This window comes from Amphiura filiformis, chromosome 20, assembly GCF_039555335.1.
Source record: "Amphiura filiformis chromosome 20, Afil_fr2py, whole genome shotgun sequence".
NCBI lineage: Eukaryota > Metazoa > Echinodermata > Ophiuroidea > Amphilepidida > Amphiuridae > Amphiura > Amphiura filiformis.
This window is the reverse complement of record NC_092647.1, coordinates 17,382,474-17,405,315: the sequence shown is the minus strand read 5'-3', so window position 1 is coordinate 17,405,315 and position 22,842 is coordinate 17,382,474. Positions and strand designations below refer to the sequence as shown.

General features: G+C 40.4%; 1 protein-coding gene across 1 annotated transcript in view; it reads left to right on the top strand.

Moving 5' to 3' along the window:
• The first annotated feature begins 12,800 nt into the window (after positions 1-12,800).
• Positions 12,801-22,842, top strand: part of LOC140142168 (uncharacterized) — a 28,722-nt gene continuing 18,680 nt past the window's right edge. Inside the window, exon 1 of the mRNA XM_072164134.1 lies at positions 12,801-12,920. Coding sequence (XP_072020235.1) covers positions 12,801-12,920 — 120 coding nt within the window. The remainder of the gene's footprint in view (positions 12,921-22,842) is intronic.

Genomic DNA, 22,842 nt, shown 5'->3' with positions numbered 1-22,842 from the left:
ATACAACTGAAGCTGAGCTTGAGCGTGCTTCTGTTAAAAATCTTTGCAAGGAAGTGACGCCCGATCGTTGGTTTTTACACTCTTACTGTATGGGGGGTTGAACCATATGATTTTTCTGGACCTATTCTTTTTATTACTGTTGCTAGCTGTCTTGGTTTCATTTCTTGTACTGTAACCAATTGGGTCTTTATACCCACATGATTTAAGGGCCCTGTCATAATTAGGGGCTGCCTTACTGAAAATCTCTTGGTTAGAAGATAGGGTAGATATTCTTTTCCCTATCGCTGGTGGGATGTTATTTATTATTGATGGTGGGTGGTTAGATAGGGAGTTGATGTACATGGGTTCATCATTTGGTTTTCTGTATGGCTGATGCGAGCCAGTGCTAAGGTCTAGGGTGACGTCAAGGAAGTTGGCCGACTTTAAGTTGGTTTGGACTGTTATACGCAGCCCACAAGAGCGGAAGATCTTAATAAGATCTTTTCTTATTTTGTCAGCTTTGCTGCCAGAGTAGCTTCTCATGACAGCCAGACCATCGTCCCTGTAGAGACCTACACTGGCTACATCAAGGTGCAATACAAGTTCATTTAATATATACAACCCTACAAGTTCACATATCTCAGCACCATCTGATGCTCCCATTGAGACGTCAAATTGATCAGTTGAGTCTCTCTTCACCCAAGCGTTGCCTTTACTGTCATACAGAAGTGTTCTTCTTGCATGCGTGATAGTTTCATATTCTATGTCAGTGATATTGGTGTACTGCTTTGCCCATGTCAGACATTTATCGAGAAGTTCATCAGTTATTGAAGGGTAAAAGTCAACTATATCAAATATCAGAAACGTCAACTTCTTCTTGTCTTGGAGCTTATTGAACCATTCGAGGACAGATGTTGTATTCCTCCATTGGTTCCCGGAGGATTTTGATCGTATTTCATTGTTTATTCTGTCGAGCATTTGTTTACTAACCCGTCCCATTTCAGATCTTGTAGGGTTGATAAGTCTACATTTGGTGTTAGTTTCGAAGTTTTCTTTATGATCTTTGAGTGTTATGAAGGCAGGTTTTACAGCCGTTTTGGTTATTCTTTCACTTATGCCCAGTTTATCGGCTAGGTGGTTGAATTCCGTGTCAATTTCTGTGACTACTTTTGGGTCTGCGGATTTGTATTTCTGGGTTATGTTTTCTGCTAGCAGCTTATCATAGTTCGCACAGTCCATCTTATATATCTTGTCTTGTCTGCTTCGACAAAGATGTTTGGAGAAGAGTTGATTTTCTCCACGTCATCCTTAAGTACAGACTGAAAATTGTCATTCACTTGTGGGTATAAAGACCCAATTGGTTACAGTACAAGAAACAAGCTAGCAACAGTAATAAAAAGAATAGGTCCAGAAAAATCATATGGTTCAACCCCCCATACAGTAAGAGTGTAAAAACCAACGTCGGGAGTCACTTCCTCAATCTCATCGACAGGTGTTTTCCACGGGGGCACAAACTTGCAAAGATTTTTAACAGAAGCACGCTTAAGCTCAGCTTCAGTTTTATGAAGAACATGAAGCAAATAATAAAATCTCACAATGCTGGTGTTATGAAAAAATCTAAACCAGAGCCTCAGGCAAAAACTTGCAATTGTAGACAGAAGGATAAATGCCCATTACGTGGAAAGTGCGTGGTCGATGATGTTGTGTATAAGGCGACAGTAAATTCAGGAGGATTGTCTGTATCATACGTAGGCCTAGCAAGCGGCCCTTTCAAGACAAGATACAATAACCATACCAAATCTCTAAGAAATGAGAAATACGAGAAAGAGACTGAGTTATCCAAATACATATGGGGTCTAAAAAGAAAAAACAAAACTTATTCAATATACTGGGAAATTCTGAAACAATCCAACACCATGAAAAGGGAATCAGGGCAATGCAATTTATGTGTAGAAGAAAAACTAGAAATAATCAATCTTAAGGAGGGTATAATCAATAAGCGCAACGAACTGATTTCAACATGCCGTCATGGCAACAAGAGAAAGAAAGCACCAAGCCGTGCAAAGAAGAAAAAATAATCAATGTGTAGGGTTGAACACATCAGTTACCTGATGATCGTTGCTCGGCTAGAGCGGCGTGAAACTCAGAGTAGTAACTAAATGTAAAAATACGTGTATTTATATTATATTATTCGCTCTGCTTCGGCATTGAGCACTCTTCACTTTTGATAGTGGACATATTATATTATTATTATTATATATATATATATATATATATATATATATATATATATATATATATATATATATATGATCTATCGGAGTAGATAAGACTCTGTTTTGTCAGCTGAATGCAACACTGACGTAAGTGGATTTTGCATAACTTTATAGGAGAAGCAATTTTCTGTTTTACCAATTTATTTCTATTCATATTTCTATCAAAAATCACTTGAATTGAAAAAGCTAATCATCAGCATCAGTCGTCCGTGGACGGAATGGAGGAAGCATCAAAAGTATGCTGGGCCCAAAGTCTTCTGTCTTTCATCAGTTGTTGAATCTCTGATGGTTGTAGGTCAATATTCATCAAATATAGCACCTGAGACATAGAAGAGCAGTGGGAGCCATCACTCTATTTCATCGGATATTCTATGGCGAAGCTCCAGAACTCCTTCAACATCCATGACATCTGTTACCAGATCGTATGATTATTGATCTTCGTCTGCGGCGCTATGTCAGATCCCACGACCAAGCTGTCAAAATCTCAAGATCCAACTTGGTCAGCCACCAGAGGTCATTCCTTCCATTACTATTTTATAATTCCTCACCTTTGGAATGCTCTACCTGGTCCAATTACCTGTAACCCGTACGAAACTCGGGGAGCTGATCCTGGTTGCGATGGCTATTTGTGGAATGTCTAGGGTGTGCGCTCTTGTAGCTGCAAAGTCCCTGAATAGTTGTTAAATGGTTTATGGAATGATGTGGGGCCGTAGCGGTCAGCGACAACCTGTAAAGTGTGCTGAGGCTTGTGGATCAACGTCTAGGCGTTGTGCCTGTGCGTAGCGCACTATAAATCACTGCGCTTTTTTTTTAAAACCAGCTTCAAACGGGAGGTTAACAACCATCTTGGCGCCAACCCATCAGCGCTATCATAACGATAGCAGCTGTTAATGCCTTGCATAGTTCAGACATAAAATATATATATATATGATATCATCAGCGAAATTGAGATCACGGAGGCGGGTCGCTGGATAGCGTCTGCGTTTCCTATGCTCGATTAGAATCCCTGTTTCAGCATGTATGTTTTGCAATGCATGGCGCAAAACATAGTCCAGAACTGTGATGAAGATGAATGGTGCAAAAGTGTCACTTTGAAGGACTCCTGCTGATGTCTTGAACGGTTCAGTTTCTCCGTCCGTAGAGATTTCAACAGCTGATGAGTCATAAATTACCTCAGCACTCACAATGATGTCCGGAATACCATATGCAAGAAGATTGTCGAACGTGCTTTCACGATGAACCGAGTCAAATGCCTAAGTGAAGTCTATAAAAACCATTGCCAGTGGGAGATTCCCTCGATTATTCTCCTCAATGCAAGAATCTGGGCGATGATTGAGCGTTTCTATCTAAAGCCATTTTGATTCCAACGAAGAAGGGGTCTACCCGGGGGGGGGGGCACCCCAACTTTGGAGGTGACGCGTATGTAGGGCTGTTAAGACCCCCTTTTTTAGCATCGCTGTCACCCAAAGACCCCATATTTTTTTACGAACACATGCTCTGTCACACAAAGACCCCCTATTTTCCATTTGATCTGTCACCCAAAGACCCTTACAAGCTCAATTTGAACAGCAACTTTCATTTATCACTGATTTTGTTACTTATTTTAAAAAAACAATGAAATTTGAAGCCATTTCGAACTAGAAATTCGATTTTCGAGGTTTTTCTGGCGCTGTTTTGGCTCTCACCCCAAAATTTCAATTAAAAAGGTCATGTTCTCACCCAATTACCCCATATTTTTTACATTTTGCTCTCACCGAATGCCAAAAATCATACTCTCACCCAATGATCCCATATTTTTTACATTTTGCTCTCACCGAATATCCATTTCATATTGAAGTGCCCCCCCCCCCCGGGGTCTACATGAGGGCGTAATCTTTTCAGTAACATACGATTGTATATCTTTGCTCCTACAAATTTAAAGTATAGACCTCTGGAAAAGGCAACCGTTACTAATAGTTAACGGCATACCCTCACTTACGATCATTGGGTATACTGATCATCAGACGGATAATTTGTCATGGTTTCAACTTTACAGAAATGCATATACATAATACATACATCCTGTGGTGTCAAAATCATGAAAACCAAGCCACTCTTAGCACAGCCTCTACTCCAAAAGTAGTCGAAAGTGCTCAACCACTATAAATAGTGGGGGCGTAATATAACAAGTATTATTTTTCAGGTGACTAACTTTGGAATTAAAAGTGCTCAAACCCATTACTGGTGAGCGTAGAAACAAATTCGAAGTACAGACCTCTGGAAAAGGTTTGTTGCTACGCTCACCTGTAATGGGTTTGAGCACTTTTAATTCCAAACTTAGTCACCTGAAAAATAATACTTGTTATATCTTTGCTCCTGTGCAGGAGAGGCTGATTCCACTGTAGTTAGCTTGCTGAGAGAGATCTCCTTTCTTGGGGATATGAATGATGGCACTGTATGACCACTGGCTGGGGATTTCATGGTAAATCAATACTTTGTTGCAGATATGCAGAAGATGGCTTTTAAACTGACTTGATTTCTAAAGTTCGAGGATGTTATCCAAACCCTCCTGGTTTCGCTTGATTGAGAACTGATTCGATTTCTTCTAGTGTGAAATCACTGATGTCAATCGGAAGGATGCCTTCATACACTGGAATGATGTCAAAATCAGTGTCAGAAACTGAAGGCTCTTATCCCAGGAGGTTATGAAAGTGAAGCAGCCAACATGCCAGGCAGCATTTCTCTCTTCTGGTGAGCTCTGGTGTTCCTGCCCTGCGAGCATCGCTGTTTTTTGTCTCTTTTCTCCTAGTAATGTCATTAATAACTCGCCACGCCTCAGTGTGCTTGTTGGAATAAGAAGCATGCTGTATCTGAAATCTTCTCATCTAGCAGATTTTCTCTTTTCTATGAGATATGCTTCATTGATGATGGCATTCCCATTGTCAATTGCAGTTTGTAGTTTACTTCTTGCTGCTTGTATGGTCTGGCTTTGGGATATGTTTTTGAAGTTTTCTTGGGGTTTTTTTGGGTGGTATATCTTTGGCTACATCCAGACATGCTGCAGCCAGGCGGTCATTTTCTCCTGTGTTGGTAGAGTCTTATGTCCATCCTACCTGTATAATAATAATACTAATCATATAAATGCTGTTAAATGTTGTAATTAAATAAATAACTTACTAATTTAGATGTGCATTATCCATTATTGCATTCTACGCTTGATTTTCATCGAATGCAACACTGACGTATAGTTAGGTCAAAAACCTCGATTTGGTGTGGCTAGTTAGGTTTGACGATTGATTCGACTTCTATGGACCATTTAGAAAAAAAATAGCCCCCATGTCCCTCGCGAAAATCCCGGCATTTTGCGCTAGAGGCCAAAATCCAAAATGGCCGCCGCCACCATTTTGAAAATTTAAGTTTTGAACCAGAGCACCTATAATCATGCACAAAGACACTTTTTCGGATATGTCGAGTACAAGGATTCTGGTTCTGACATTAGTTTGACATTACGGCATCATTTTCACCCTGAAATCCAAGATGGTGGCCGGCACCATCTTGAAAAATTTAGTTTTGAACCAGAGTACCTAAAATCGTGTACAAAGACAGTTTTTCGGGTAAGTCGACCCCAAGAAATCCGAATCTGATATTAATTTGACGTTATAACATAATTTTTGCCCAGAAATCCAAGATAGCCCCATTTGGTAGAGCGTAAATGTAATTTTTCAATGGGAGTACATAGGAACATGAATTAACTTCCTTTTTTTGAGTAATTATAAAATAGTAATGGATATGTAAGCATATGTGTGTCATTTCAGCTTTATCTGGGGTTTACGTCCCTTATCTGGGGTATTGATTGCTCTATCTGCGGTTTACGTCCCTTATCTGCGGTTTACGTCCCTCATCTATGGATAAGACACCTTATCTGGGGTTTAGATGTCTTATCTGGGGTTTACGCTTCTTACCTGATGAAAGGCGCCTTATCTTGGGGTTAGACTGCCTTATCTGGGCTTATGTCTCTTAGCTGGGGTTAAGGCGCCTTATATGTGGTTTAGATGCCTTATCTGGGGTTCAGACTACGTTATCTTAGGTTTACGTCCCTCATCTGAAGTTAAGGCGCCTTATATGGGGTTTAGGTGCCTTATCTGGGGTTTACGTTCCTTATCTGGGGTTAAGGCGCCTTATCTGGGGTTTAGACTGCCAGGTCTGGGGTTTACTTCTCTTATCTTAGGTTTATGTGCCTTATTTAGGGTTAAGGCGCCTTATTTGGGGTTGGGACTGCTTTATCTGAGGTGTACGTCCCTTATCTGGGGTTACGGCGCCTTATCTGGGGTTTAGATTGCCATATCTAAGTTTACGTCTCTTATAAGGCGCCTTATCTTGGGTTTAGATGCCTTATCTGAGACCCTTATCTGGGGTTAACGACCCTTATCTAGAGTTAAAGCATCTTATGTGGGGTTTAGATGCCTTATGGTTTATGTTCCTTATTTATGGTTAAGGCGCCTTATTTGGGGTTGGGACTGTTTATCTGAGGTCTACGTCCCTTATCTGGGGTTACGGCGCATTATCTGGGGTTTAGATGCCTTATCTGGGTTTAGACTGCGGTATGCTAAGGTTAAGTCATCTTAGCCACAGGTAAAGAACGTAAACCCATGGCGGAAACCTTCAAAATACGCCTAAGAATACGCCTAAGAATACGCCTAACCTTAGACGTCTAAGATGCAATCTTAGACGTCTAAGATGCAATCTTAGGCGTCTAAGAAATTCGCGGTAGACTTAAATCAACGAATCACAGGACCAGAAATCCCAAACAACCAATCATCTTAGGCGTATTCAATTATTGACCAATGAAATCTTAGACGCCTAAGATTTTACACGAGGAACAAACATGCCTAGCATATATTTATATGCCTCCATACCCATGATTCTATCTTTAACATAGAAAATTTGACCTCTTGTCTTCTTGCACTTTGCAGACTGAAATTATGGATATCTGATCTCTTCAATTATAAAGACGATTTGGCCTGGGCCCGGGGGCATTGGTGAAGATATGTCACACGCTGTTCGAATTATAAAGACATCGTTGGTTGACCTTATAATGTGTGTGCAGTAATAACTTGACCTCTGAACGTATTGGATATAAACGCATCATACCCTACACCGTCAGGTTAACTTTCTTGTTGAATGGAGGTATCGGGGTTTCTTAACTGTGTATTTTGGCTCAGTCATAGCATACGTGTTAAGAAAACAACATACATTGAAAAGTGAGCAGGGTGACACCATAGACACATGCTCTTTGTTTAAACATTACAAGTAACATGAGTGGCAAACATTAATGTTTCATATTGCTTGCAATCTTAGTATCAAAACAACATTGACTGGGTGGGTGCGGGGGGGGGTGAAAATTTCATACTAAATTAAAAACCCTCATCACTGCCATCATAAGCACCACCACGACTCTAATAATCATCTGACATCATTTGTATTATCCATCATCATCATCATCATCATCATCATCATCATCATCATCAACAACAACAACAACAACAACAACAACAACAACAACAACAACAGCAACAACAACAACAACAACAACAACAACAACAACAACAACAACAACAACAACAACAACACCACCATCATCATCATCATTATCATCATCATTTACACTATAGCCACACAAATAGAAATCTTACATTAACTGCAAGTCATCAGGAAAAACAAAATATTTAAAACAAATTAAAGTTTTATCAGTTTACAACAACAACATCAACTGCTAGATTATGTTCAAATGAAAAAAAAGCCTATTATGTAAAAATACATTGTTCCGCCTGAATTGTCAAAAAGTGGCTGAAAAGAACAAAACAATGGGCCGTTGTGCCGAAAGGTGGGAGAACATGTACCCTATCCCCTCCCACCCCATCACCCATTTCTCTTTGGGATTGACGCGGGTGGCTATGGAGAGAAAAGGAGTTTTTAAAAACACACCACCCAGCCATTGTTCGAAATATTCTCTAACGCACAGCGTCCGTTGTACGTTTTGATCGAATTTGCGATACCGTCCATCACTAGTCACGGTCAAATGGTCAATCTTAGACGTGTAAGAATTCTTAGGCGTGTAAAATCTTAGGCGTCTAAGATTTCATTGGTCAATAATTGAATACGCCTAAGATGATTGGTTGTTTGGGATTTCTAGTCCTGTGATTCGTTGATTTAAGTCTACCGCGAATTTCTTAGACGCCTAAGATTGCATCTTAGACGCCTAAGAATGCATCTTAGACGTCTAAGGTTAGGCGTATTCTTAGACGTATTTTGAAGATTTCCGCCATTCATAAACCCAGGATAAGGCCGTCTAAACCACAGATAAGGCGCCTTATCCCTAGATAAGGGATGTTAACCCAAGATAAGGCAGTTTAAACCCCATATAAGGGACATGAACCCCAGATAAGGTGGAAATGACATACTTATGTTTCTGCTCTCACTCAAAAATCACATTTACGCTCTACCAAATGGGGGGCCATAACGTCAAATTAATGTCAGATTCGGATTTCTTGGGGTCGACTTACCGGAAAAGGTGTCTTTGTACACGATTTTAGGTCCTCTGGTTCAAATTAAACTAAATTTTTGAAGATGGTGCCGCCACCATCTTGGATTTCTGGGCGAAAATGATGCCGTAATGTCAAACTAATGTCAGAATCGGAATCCTTGTACTCGACATATTTTTTTTTCTAAATGGTCCATAGAAGTCGAATCAATGGTCACCATTACAGGGTTTACTTTAACGCACAAAACACGCGTATTTACGCGTTCAGGCACTTTGCAGACCCTTTCACATCCTAAGTCCCAAAGTCCAACGCGTACAAAATCTTGCAAACGTACGCGTTCAAATATTGCAAGATTTGAATAGGGAAACACCCGATATTGTGCATTTATTCTCGGCTTTTGGCATTTAGGACCTATTCTCGATATGCAGGGCCCATCACATTTTGTCAGCATGATCCATGACTTGTATAGTGTCAGTTTGAAATTTCGCAAATTGAGACCGGGATCTTTTTTCTGTTTAAATGATGCACCAAATGGCTTCAATTGAACTTTAATTTTGCAAACATTCTTCTCTCATCAGGGTAAACATCCCCTCAGACACCCCATGCGTATTGTGGATAAACAAGTAGCCATATTCTGCTTTTGACATTTGTCAATTTAGGCCCGATGTTTAACACAATTTATAGGCCTACAATAGGGAAAACGTGAGAACGTAAGGCTTCATGGACCGTCACTTCACAAATTGTCGGCTTTTTCAACTGTTCAAACTTAAAATTTCACACAGTAGGCCTAATAGTGGCAAAATGGTCCACCAAATCGCTTCAATTAGGTCTTCATTTTGCAAAATTTTCCAAGTTCTGAGGGAGGAACATCCCCCCGCGTAGTTGATAAATAAATGCCCACTTTCACTTCTGCTTTCGACATTTACCAATTTATATGTTTTAATACAATTTATAGGCCTACCATAATAGGGAAAACTTTCCGTCCACGAAAGGCTCCATGGACTGCTCATTTTACAAATTTTCGGCTTTTTTAAACTAAAATTTTACACATTAATAATGCCGAAATGGTCCAGCAAATCGCGTCGCTTAAATTAGACCTTCATTTTGCAAAAGTTTATTACTTCTCAGGGGGCATTTTTACATTTTATTATTTTCTTCTAACTTTATTTTTCTCTAATTTTCTTCTGCTCTAGATCCGCCGCTGCTCCAAAAACACACACATTGTTAAAAATGTCTTTAAAGATAAAATTATAAAAATACCCCTTGGGCAATGTTTTGGACCCCTTCAGAGGAAAATTTCACAATTGAATGAGTCCAAAAAATTTGAAAATACCCCTTCAGCAAAATGCTTAAAGAAAACTCTGGTCACCAAATTGAGGTTTTTGACCTAACTAGTAAGTGGCACTTACGCCAGTGTTGCTGGCAACAATAAAATGACACTTTGCTTACGGTATTTATTTTTTTATTAATTACAAGTTAATTAATTATTCTGAAACTACAGAGTGAATTAATATGTGTATTACCATATATGATGTTTCAAATTTTACCAAAATCTCAATTTCGCCAAGAATGTCACTTACGTGTTGCATCCCGGGGTTGCATCTGCCGACGGTCTGATCTCATCGCATCGAAAGCAAACCAAATGGTTGGTTATGGTCAATGGCCAGGGCCGGATTTACCATTGGATCAGATGGGCCCGGGCCCAGGGCCCCAAAATTTCGGGGGCCCCCAAAATTGTTGTACACAAAATATAAGCAAACAACTAAAATGAGATTTAAAGCATATTACAACATATTCAATAAAATGTAAACAACATATGAGGTCAGAGTGCATCCCCTGACAATATATGAAAGAGAAAAAAGACTGGTATCTGCATAATACCCAACAATAATACCGGTTTCGTCTTTGCCCTCCCCCACACTGGTGTAGCCAATGGGGGGGGCATGTGGGCCGGTGCCCCCCCCGCTCATGATGGCCGTCGGTTCATGGGAGGCCGTAGACTACCCCGTAGTCCACTTGCCCATTGTGCATACTCTGGATATTGTATTTAAGCTTAAAACTGTAATTTAATGTGTGCACAATTGATAGATTTTCACATCTGATCTTTTCAGTCACCCTACACCCTCTCTTTGTTAGCTTCCCAAGTGGACTACTGACTTTGCCTTGCGGTTAAGATTTTTAACACGGGACTCTATGGAGAGTTAGGCCAATTTCTCACCTAACTAAAATTGGCCATGATGTAATGCATCTTTAAATGGATCTGCCTTGTGATTGGTCGCCCATATCTCGCTATGGTTTAAATCTTCTGGGCCCGCGCCATTACCATTAACTACACCGTACACAACTGTATGTGGTATTTGCGGCGCTTTTGTGTTGACGCGAAAGTTAATCTCTCATTAAACATCTAGCGCGTCCATGCTTAGTACTTGTGCTTAATGGACTGATAAACAAGTATGCTTGACAGTGTGTTTTTAGAGAGCAAAGTTCAGGGGTAAAGTTCTGCTTACAATTCAAAGTCCATAGTCGAATTTTCGGGGTTCGCTATCAATAAACTGGTAGATTCCAAAATCAGAATTGTTCAGTATTAAAGTGAGCCATTATAATTATGCAAGATAATGTTGCATTCAATTACTTTTATTGTCACTAATCATCTGATATTTTTAACCATTTTACTATTGAATACTTTAATTTTAATAAACATCAGTATAATTTTGAGTTCAACGAAATGGGTTCATCATGACTAATAATAACATATTTTAAATAAAATTCGACTATGGCATAGTCTAGGGAGGCCGTCGGTAGAAGGTGTTGGTGAAAAAAAATTTGGGTGATCAATTAATGGACTAATTTTTTACTTTGCTTATGCACGGTAGTAAAAGATAAAAGGGAAATATTGTAAAAAAATGTTTAAAAATTGTGAAATCAATTGAATTATACATAAAATTAGTTGTTTTGTTGTTTTTCGGTTTCTAGCGCCTGTTATCCTTTTTTTGCTCTTCACTTTTTTTAAACCATCGGAAAAAAAAATGGGGCAACAATTCACAACTTCTGTTGGCAAAAAATATTTCCGTCGGTACATTTACAAGTTGTGCCCCCTCGGTTCCGAAATCCTAGCTACGCCACTGCTCCCCCCAAAATATATTTTGCCGCACCCTCCCCCTCCCAAGAAAGCTGGCTACGCCTCTGCTAGAAGACAGATAACAAATTTATTTTCAGTATCTATAACCTTTAAAATAACAAAGACATAAAGGGCCTAATGGTAATATTGAATACTGTATGAATTGTAAGGAGAGATGAAAAATAAAGGGTAATAAACTATTGTGAACAAAAGAACAATTTTAAACAAAGACAAGTGTATGACATTTTACATTTTTGCATGGAAAGAAATTATGAAAGAAATTCAATAATTGCATCTTTGAAAATTTGACCGATCAAATTTATAGCATATAAACTTTTATAGGTGCTCGGTAAATGGATGTGATTGCGGACCCATGTCTGGAGCCTGAGCCATATGATTGCACCATCTAAATTAAATAGAAAGAGAATAATAATATCCTATAATACTAGTCCTTCTAGACGGACAATATCCGCACCGGCTGACGGACTATATCTAAGCTGGCCGACCCCGACAGACTATATATCGGATTTGTCGTGCTAACTGTTGAGTCCTTCTAGAAGGACTGTACAGTGGCGTAACTAGGGTTGGTAGCGCCCGGGGCAAAAAACAAAATTGGCGCCCTACCCCCCTCCACCACCCACCCGGCCCGAGAACAATTGCCCCGAAAATTTGACTTTTATCGCTTGGAGGGTGGCAGAATCGATGCTGAATATGGCGTCCCCCTAAGGGTGGCGTCCGGGGCACGTCCCCCCCGTAGTTACGCCACTGGGACTGTATAATACTAAAACATTCACTCGACAAGAAACTCCCTGGACATGTATTTGTTTGATTATAACTAATAATTCACCCATAATTTCTTTGCATTTTTCTATAGTTGTGTGTGCTTGTTGATTACCGACTGTAAGGATGAGACAGGTGGACAGAAATGTATTGGATGCGGCAAAAGCAGGAAATGAAGACGATGTCAGAAAGTACCTTGAGGAAGGGGCTAACGTTAACGTCCATGATGATACCTATGGTAGTCAGGTAAGGAATAACATTAACTTGTTTATGATGTAGTCGGCAATTTAATGTCAGTTTGAAAAGGTGAAATATCAAAGTGTTTTTATCGAAGGTAACAGACACGTTTCAGTTATTCAGCTTCTTTTCCACCCTTGATTGGTCAAGTTATTAAATCAATCACGTAGAAAAAATACAGCGAATAGGAGTCATAGAAGTGGAAGTTGTTTGAACAGGGGTTAGTGTACTTAGTGACTGCTTGCAGGATGGTGGGTATAATTATTGGTTATGGAATAGACATTTGAGTGCGTGAGTGAAGAGGGTGGGTGGATGGGCATGAAGGGTGAGTAAGTGAGTGAGAGAGGGGCGAATAAGTGAGTGTGTGAGGAGACATGGAACAAGACCATGCAGAGGAATTACTCAGATCAGGGAAGAAATTCTGGAAATTTATTTCAAAATGAAATTTGAATTCGGGAAGCACTCCAAAAATAGGATTTGTAAAATTGTTATCATAAGTTAAGGGAAGGGGTATGAACGTTTGGACAGTATTTATTGTGGGACATTAGTGCACATCAGACATATCGAATTGCATTCTGAATACGAAGAATGTCCTTCTGATATAAAATAATTTTGATTTTTTGAAATTCGCAATGTAATACACATTTTAAGGCAAATCATTAAAATTGATATTTTGGATATTTAACAGTACTTGAAGTAAACTTTATAAATCTGATGATTTATACTTAAAGTGTATGAAGGTGGGATGAAAAGCCGACGATCATTTGAAAATTTTGACCTTTCGTATTGAAGATATGGATTTTTTCCCCCAAAACACCAAAACAAAATAGGTCTTTGTGGGTAAAAAATCCATATCTTCAATATAAAAGGTCAAAATTTTCAATTGATCGTCGGCCTTTCCTCCCAGCTACATACACTTTAAGAATATATCATTAGATTTATAAAATTTATTTCGAGGACTGTTATATATCAAAAATTTGATAAATATCAAATTTTAATAATTTGTCATAAAATGTGCATTATATCATGAATTTCAAAAAATGAAAATTATTTGATATCAGAAAGACATGCTTCGTATTCAGAATGCAATTTGATACGTCTGAGGTGCTCTCATGTCCCACAAAAAATAATGTCGAAACGCCATAAACGCTCATTCTAGATCCCTTAAGAGTGCTATTTCGATGTCTTAAAATATGTGACCCGGCAGCACAAACGAGCCGTAAATTCCCTAAATTGTATTCTGTGCTACGGTGTAAAATGTGTACGAAGGTCGTATTCATCGATAACTTAAGCTGGCCCGACTTCCGTCTTATTTTTATAGTCAAAAACTAATCAATAATCCTATTGTTGAAGTGGATAATAAGCTTCTACCTTAGATGGCCGGCTATAGAACTTTTAATAGCTCTGGTCTTTGTTTGCTTTTGCTAAATCCTGTTCAAGTGGTGGGTAGCTCTTGATCAGAGCCCTCGCAGTACCTTAGAAGATCCAGTGATCCCCAAGTAAAATAAACCCAAGCAAGTGACTGGTATTTTTAATGAAAATGTATATAGGCCAATCCCTGCCTGGTTTAGACCATTCTGTAAAAAATTAATACCACTCCCAGCAGTACATGTAGGCCTACATGTACAGAGCTTGCCGAAGGCAAGCTTCACTATAGGCAAGCTACATAAGTCACCAACAAGTAAGTAGGACCACTATGCAGTAGGACCACTATGCAGTAAAGATCACTGTCTGCCTAAGATATTGGTCTACAAAACCCACCAACCGCGAAAGTCCACTCACCGAGCCGCCAGGCGAGGGCTCTTGATATTTTGCTGTACATTTTATTGCAGCCAGTAATGAGATTTTAATTGATGTTATTATTGCCAAATCTCAAAACAATTCAATCCCAACAGGGGATCAGGTGATGCAATAAATTATGACTGAGAGTGCCAATTTCAAACTCCACCCATCCAGGACCAGACGACCCCATGCTGGTTTACACATCATCAGGCGATTATCTAATTAGCTGGTGGAAATTTTTAGCCATGAATGTCTGTTTGTCCACCATGGTTTGCATTTTATACTTCCACTGATTACTTTCTACCAGCATGTTCTACTAGTTTTCTTTTTTTTTGGCTTTTCTGTTTACTAGTATATTTAGGCGGTTAGGCCTATATTTATGTTTCAACGATTTACACGTCAATACTGTCGAATATTCTATCGCGATTTTTAAATGGTTTTGTAAGTTCTGTATAAATACTTTTTTTAGGCCCATGTTTGACAAGTCACATGGTTTATAGGCCTTTATTTCAGTGGATTTTGTTTTCTTCTTAAAGTTGAGGGAGAGGGGTTAATGGGGGTTATAGATACGATAAAGTGGACCAAGAGAGGTGAATGGGGTGGGGGATATCGATACGATAAAGTGGATCAAGAGGGGTGAATGGGAGATAATGATACGAGAGAGAGAGGGGTGAAATGGCAGATATCGATACGATAAAGTGGAGCAAGAGGGGTGAATGGGGATATTGATTTTATGTGGAGGAGAATGGGAGATAAGGATACGATTAAGTAGACGAGAGGGGTGAATGGGGATATCAATATGATAAAGTGGAGCGAGAGGGGGTGAATGGTGGAAATCGATGCAAAAAATGGAGCTAGAGGGGTGTATGGGGGATATTGATATGATAACATGGAGCGAGAGGGGTGAATGGGGGATACAATAATGATAAAGTGGAGCGAGAGGGGTGAATGGGGAATATCGATACGATAAAGTGGAGCGAGAGTGGTGAAGGGGTGATGATGGGGGATATACGATAATGATAAAGTGGAGCGAGAGGGGTGAATGGGGAATATCGATACGATAAAGTGGAGCGAGAGTGGTGAATGGGGGATATCGATATAAAAGAGGAGCGAGAGGGGTGAATGGGCGATATCGATACGATTAAGTGGAGCGAGAGGGGTGAATGGGGATATTGATGCGATAATGTGCAGTGAGAGTCGTTAATGGGGGATATCGATACAATAAACTTGAGCGAGAGGGGTGAATGCGATAAAGTGGAGCCAGAGGGGTGAATGAGGGATATTGATATACGATAACATGGAGCGAGAGGGGTGAATGGGGAATATCGATATGATAAAAGAGGGGCGAATGGGCGATATCGATACGATTAAGTGGAGCGAGAGGGGTGAATGGGGATATCGATGCGATAAAGTGCAGCGAGTCGTTAATGGGGGATATGGGGTGAATGGGGATATTGATGCGATAATGTGCAGTGAGAGTCGTTAATGGGGGATATCGATACAATAAACTTGAGCGAGAGGGGTGAATGCGATAAAGTGGAGCCAGAGGGGTGAATGAGGGATATTGATATACGATAACATGGAGCGAGAGGGGTGAATGGGGAATATCGATATGATAAAAGAGGGGCGAATGGGCGATATCGATACGATTAAGTGGAGCGAGAGAGGGTGAATGGGGATATCGATGCGATAAAGTGCAGCGAGTCGTTAATGGGGGATATCGATACAATAAACTTGAGCGAGAGCGGTGAATGGGGGATATCGATGCGATTAAGTGGAGCGAGAGGGGTGAATGAGGGATATTGCCGGGGGATATTGATACGATATGATAACATGGAGCGAGAGGGGTGAATGGGGAATATCGATACAATAAAGTGGAGCGAGAGATATGAATGGGGGATATTGTAAGAAAAAGTGGAGCGAGATGGGTGAATGGAGGATATCGATACGATTAAGTGGAGTGAAAGTGATTTAATGGGGATATCGATACGATAAAGTGGAGCGAGAGTGGTTAATGGGGGATATCGATATGATAAAAGTGGAGTGAGAGGGGTGAATACCGATTTGATAAATTGGAGCGAGAGGGGTGAATGGGCAATATCGATACGATTAAGTGGAGCGAGAGGGGTGAATTGGGGATATCGATGCGATAAGGTGGAGCGAGAGGGGTGAATGGTGGATATCGATGCGATAAAGTGGAGCGAGAGGGTGAATGGGGGATATTGATACGATAACATGGAGCGGGAGGGGTGAATGGGGGCTATATCGATTCAATAAAGTGGAGCGATAGGGGTGAATGGGCGATATCGATACGATTAAGTGGAGCAAGATATCCCCCATTCACCCCTCTCGTTCCATTTTATCGTATCGATATCCCCCATTCACTGTTATTGTATCGATATTCCCCCATTCATCCCTCTCACTCCACTTTATCGTATTGATATCCCTCGTTAACCACTCTCGCTTCACTTTATCCTATCGATATCCCCCATTCACCGTTATTGTATCGATATACCCATTCATACCTCTCGCTCTTTATGGTATCGATATCCCCATTAACCATACTTTATCCTATCGATATCCACATTCACCATTATTGTATCGATATCCCCCCATTCCTCCCTCTTGCTCCACTTTATGCTATCGATATCCCTCATTAACCACTCTCGCTTCACTTTATCCTATCGATATCCCCCATTCACCATTATTGTATCGATATCCCCCCATTAATCCCTCTCCCTCCACTTTATGATATCGATATCCCTCATTAACCACTCTCGCTTCACTTTATCCTATCGATATCCCCCATCCACCGTTATTGTATCGATATCCCCCATTCATCCCTCTCGCTCCACTTTATGATATCGATATCCCTCATTAACCACTCTCGCTTCACTTTATCCTATCGATATCCCCCATTCACCGTTATTGTATCCATATCCCCCATTCATCCCTCTCGCTAAACTTTATGGCATCGATATCCCTCATTAACCACTCTCGCTTCACTTTATCGCATCAATATCCCCCATTCCACATTATAGTTATTTCCGTCGTTCAGCCATCTCGCTCCTCTTTATCGTAACATCCCCCATTCACCTCTCTCGTTCCACTGTGTCCCATCATTGCCCCCTCCCCCATTCACCCCTCTCGCTCCACTTTATTGTATCGATATCCCCCATTCATCCCTCTCGCTCCACTTTATCGTAATATCCCCCATTCACCTCTCTCGCTCCACTTTATCGCATCGATATCCCCCATTCACTGTTATTGTATCGATTCGATATCCCCCCATTCATCCCTCTCGCTACACTTTATCGTATCGATACCCCCCATTCACTGTTATTGTATCGATATCCCCATTCATCCCTCTCGCTCCACTTTATGGTATCGATATCCCTCTTTAACCACTCTCGTTTCACTTTATCGCATCGATATCCCCCATTTACCCCTCTCGCTCCACTTTATTGTATCGATATCCCCAATTCATCCCTCTCGCTCCCCTTTATGGCATCGATATCCCTCATTACCCACTCTCGCTTCACTTTATCACATCGATATCCCCCATTCACCCATCTCCCTCCACTTTATCGTAATATTCCCCAATCACCCTTCTCGCTCCACTTTATCGTATTAATATCCCCCTTCACTGTTACTGTATCGATATCCCCCATTCATCCATCTCGCTCCACTTTATGGTATCGATATCCCTCATTAACCACTCTCGCTTCACTTTATCACATCGATATCCCCCATTCACCCCTCTCCCTCCACTTTATCGTAATATCCCCCAATCACCCTTCTCGCTCCACTTTATCATATCAATATCCCCATTCACTGTTATTGTATCGATATCCCCCATTCACTCATATCCCTCCACTTAATCGTAATATCCCCCATTCACCTCTCTCGCTCCATTTTATCGTATCGATATCCCCCATTCACCCCTCTCCCTCCACTTTATCGTAATATCCCCCATTCACCTCTCTCGTTCCACTTTATCACATTGATACCCCCATTCACCCCTCTCCCTCCACTTTATCGTAATATCCCCCATTCACCTCTCTCGCTCCATTTTATCACATCATTGCCCCCCTCCCCCATTCACCCCTCTCGCTCCACTTTATTGTATCGATATCCCCCATTTATCCCTCTCGCTCCACTTTATGGCATCAATATCCCTCATTACCTAGCTCGGGGGGTTGGGGGTACTGTTTTGCTATCCGATTCTTCTTTCTTTCTTCTTCTTCTTCTTCTTCTGGCAACAAACTTCAAAATGCTTCTCCTCCTACATGTTACACCTTACAATTATGTAACTTGCACATATCTATCGACTATATCCAGTGCCCATAGGGTGCAAACAGAATTGGGATCAAAGGTCATTAAAGGGGCATTTTTGGTATATAACCAAATACCTTCAAAATGCTTCTTCTGCCACATATTACATAGCACAATGACGTCACTTACACATGTGCATCGGCTTTACCCAATGCCCATACCTTGCACTCAGAATTGGGGTCAAAGGTCATTAAGGGGGTAAAATCTTACAATTGCCTTATCTCAACATCTGTAAGGGGTGTGGGGCTCAAAATCAGTGACAATAAATCTCATGATCAGGGAAACATTTTACAGGGGTCAGGTCAAAGGTCATGCAGAGGTCAAATTTTCGAAATGCATTTTCTAGACATCTGTAAGGGATACGGGGCTCAAACTCTTGTGACAAGAAACTTACTGACTAGGGGGACACTTTGGAACGCTGTGCAGGGGTCAGGTCAAAGGTTATCTGGGTCAAATCTTAGAATTTAATTTTCTGGGCATCTGTAAGGAGTATGGGACTCAAACTCGGTGACAACAAATCTCATGAACAGGGGAACAGTTTGCAGGGGTCAGGTCAAAGGTCATGCAGATGTCAAATTTTCGAAATGCATTTTCTGGACATCTGTAAGGGATAAGCCTACGGGTCTCAAACTCTTGTCACAAGAAACTTACTGACCAGGGGAACACTTTGGAATGCTGTGCAGGGGTCAGGTCAAAGGTTATCTGGGTCAAATCTTAAAATTTAATTTTATGGGCGTCTGTAAGGAGTATGGGACTCAAACTCGGTCACGCCAAACCTCATGACCAGGGGAACATTTTTGGAACATTTTGCAGGTGTCAGATACCTCTAAAACACCAACATGCCCCAGCTAGGTTTGTGGTCTATGACCACCATTTGCCACTAGTTTACCACTATCGCTTCACTTTATCGCATCGATATCCCCCATTCACCTCTCTCTCTCTCGCTCCACTTTATCACTTCATTGCCCCCCTCCCCCATTCACCCCACGCTCCACTTTATCATATCGATATCCCCCATTCACCCCCCTCACTCCACTTTATCGTAATATCCCCCATTCACCTAACTCGCTCCACTTTATCACATTGATACCCCCATTCACCCATACCCCCATTCACCTCTCTCGCTCCACTTTATCGCATCATTGCCCCCTCCCCCATTCACCTCTCTCGCTCCACTTTATTGTATCGATATCCCCCATTCATCCCTCTCGCTCCACTTTATGGCATCGACATCCCTCATTTCTCGCTCCGCTTTATGGCATCGATATCCCCCATTCACCCCTCTCACTCAACTTTATCTACTTTTTATTCTCTAGGCCTATTGGAAAGATTCCTTGATTAAAGAGTTAATAATAATAATAGATAATGATAATGATAAAAACAATCTGCAATATTTTATGTTAACAATATAATTATAAATATTAACAAAATTGCAAATGAGAACAAAATGAAAACATTTATACATGCCCTGCAAAGTAATTTTTAGGAGTAAAAATACATAAAACATTTACTTTTCCAAGGTACGGAGTGAACATGAAATCACAGATGTGTTCCAATATCTGTGATGAAATTTAATAATCACATATTTCCCTGCCTGCTTGAAACCAGATCTCAAAATTTTATCCTACCAACTCTAATTAGATATGTCAACACGATCATTTTCAAACATGACCCTGGCCAGCCCGGCTTTTGATTGGCTAAATGGCTCTGAAATGAGTATGTGATTGACAGCAATTTGATAAGAGTAGTTGTGGTAGAATCTGTCATCAACAACAGGTGGCTGAGTGTTGGCTAATTAGACCAGTGATCTTTAATATCCTCATCTCACAGTGCAGATTTCTATTTCCATAGTGGATGCCCTGTTGACCTTCTGTATTTTGGGAGTGAGACTAAAATCTATGCCGTGGATGGGCACGGGGTAAACTTGCAAAATATACAAAGCCGACCTACAGCTGGTCTCTACTATTAGTGTCAGAGGGCATATGGCATGGTTTTTCATTTTTTCTTTCAATTGGATGGAAAATAGGTTGGCTTTGGAGCAAAGCTGGTCTCTACTATTAGTGTCAGAGGGCATATGGCATGGTTTTTCATTTTTTCTTTCAATTGGATGGAAAATAGGTTGGCTTTGGAGCAAAGCTAGTGGTGGGTTACCAGGCATTGTATTTTGTACAGGTATGCATAACCAACAATTAACAATGAGAGAACTTTCTTAAACCTCGTTGACTTGTGGATGATTTGAAATGACCGCCAATTATGACTGTTTGATATATATTGCCAGCAATGTGGAAAAAGAGACACATGTAAAAATGTAAAAAGCTATAATTTTGTTGAAGGAGCAAAGTTTAACAAACCATAACCTCGCTTCTGGATATCGTTTGAAGTCAAATGATATACCATTTTTAAGTTTATGATGTTTATTTTTTAAACACGAAATAAAACAAAATTGACCGGGAGAGGAATTTACGGCTCATTCGCCGTGGACGGTCACATATAGAATAAATGTACATCTCGTTGCTTGCGCTATTATAAATAATCAAGCTAACATTCATTTGATTTCAATTGTTATTTTGTTTTGTTTTCATGATTTCAATTATTTCCGGCTTCAGCCTAGATCACCAGTCCTTCGCGGTTCGTAAATTAAGTTGCTGTAGGCATCAGGGGATTAAGTCCCCTCCCGTAAAGGAGAATTAAGCCCGTACAACCACACATTCACTAAAATAGGCCTACTGTTGAATCGTCTCTCCAGTAGGACTACAAAGTAACAGAATTCCAATGTAGGACTACATGTACACTGTCAGTAAAAGAAATACAAAAACACCCCCCCTCACCGTAGTCTACACAGTAAAACCTGGCATGACTACCCACTTGTAGAAATACACAGTGAATAAAAAAAAATACATTAAATAACATCTCCCCCTGTAGGACTAGTATAAAATGCTACAAAAACAAACACAAAGGGTATTTTTATCTTTTCAGTTTCCGTAAGTCTTTTGTTCAGATACGAAAACGCAAGGGATTCAGTAAGTTACTGTAATCTGACTTCATTGTTAACTCTGAATAGAGAAGATGTAGTACCAATCAGCTTATTTCAATACAGGTGATTGCTTATGTCAATAAAACCGCGAGAAAAGATTATGTTAACACCAGTGTTTTTAATGGCCTAGCGCCCTCTCTCTTTAACATTGGTAAATTGATCTATATTAATTTCACAAAATGCATACCAATCCGAATAACAAAATCCACTTTTTTCTGTAAAAACGTTGCAAATAAGCCCTAAAATCATAAAAGGTCCGCTTATGAGCCTGTCGAACCCCAAAGCACTTGTGCATGGCCACAGTGTCGCCCTTCCATCAATGTCTATCTCCCTATTTTGTTCCTCCTGCCCCTCCCCCCATGATCAGTCTCCCCACTCCCTCCCCAGTCCCTACTCACTCCTCTCGAGTTCTTCTGTTTCTAGTCTTTCAGTCTCTCCCTCTCCTCTCTTTCTTCCGCACCCCTCCCACTCTCTCTTGTTCAGTCTCAAGTATTTCCCTCCCTCCCTCTCTCCCTCTCCATCCCTTGCGAAATTTATCAGTATGATCCATGACTGAAAATAAGCTCTGCAAAAATATAAACATTTAAAATAAATCCGAGCCTTGCATATAGACCCAACCAATTATCAGATTAGCTTACCATTGGTACGAATGAATAGAATACATTATCTTTGCTTCAATGCAATTCCTTTGTATTGCATTTCAATATAAAACATGATTACCAACTCACCACTTGTACGCGCCTCATTGGGAGATATTTGACTATTTTAGACGCTCGTTTC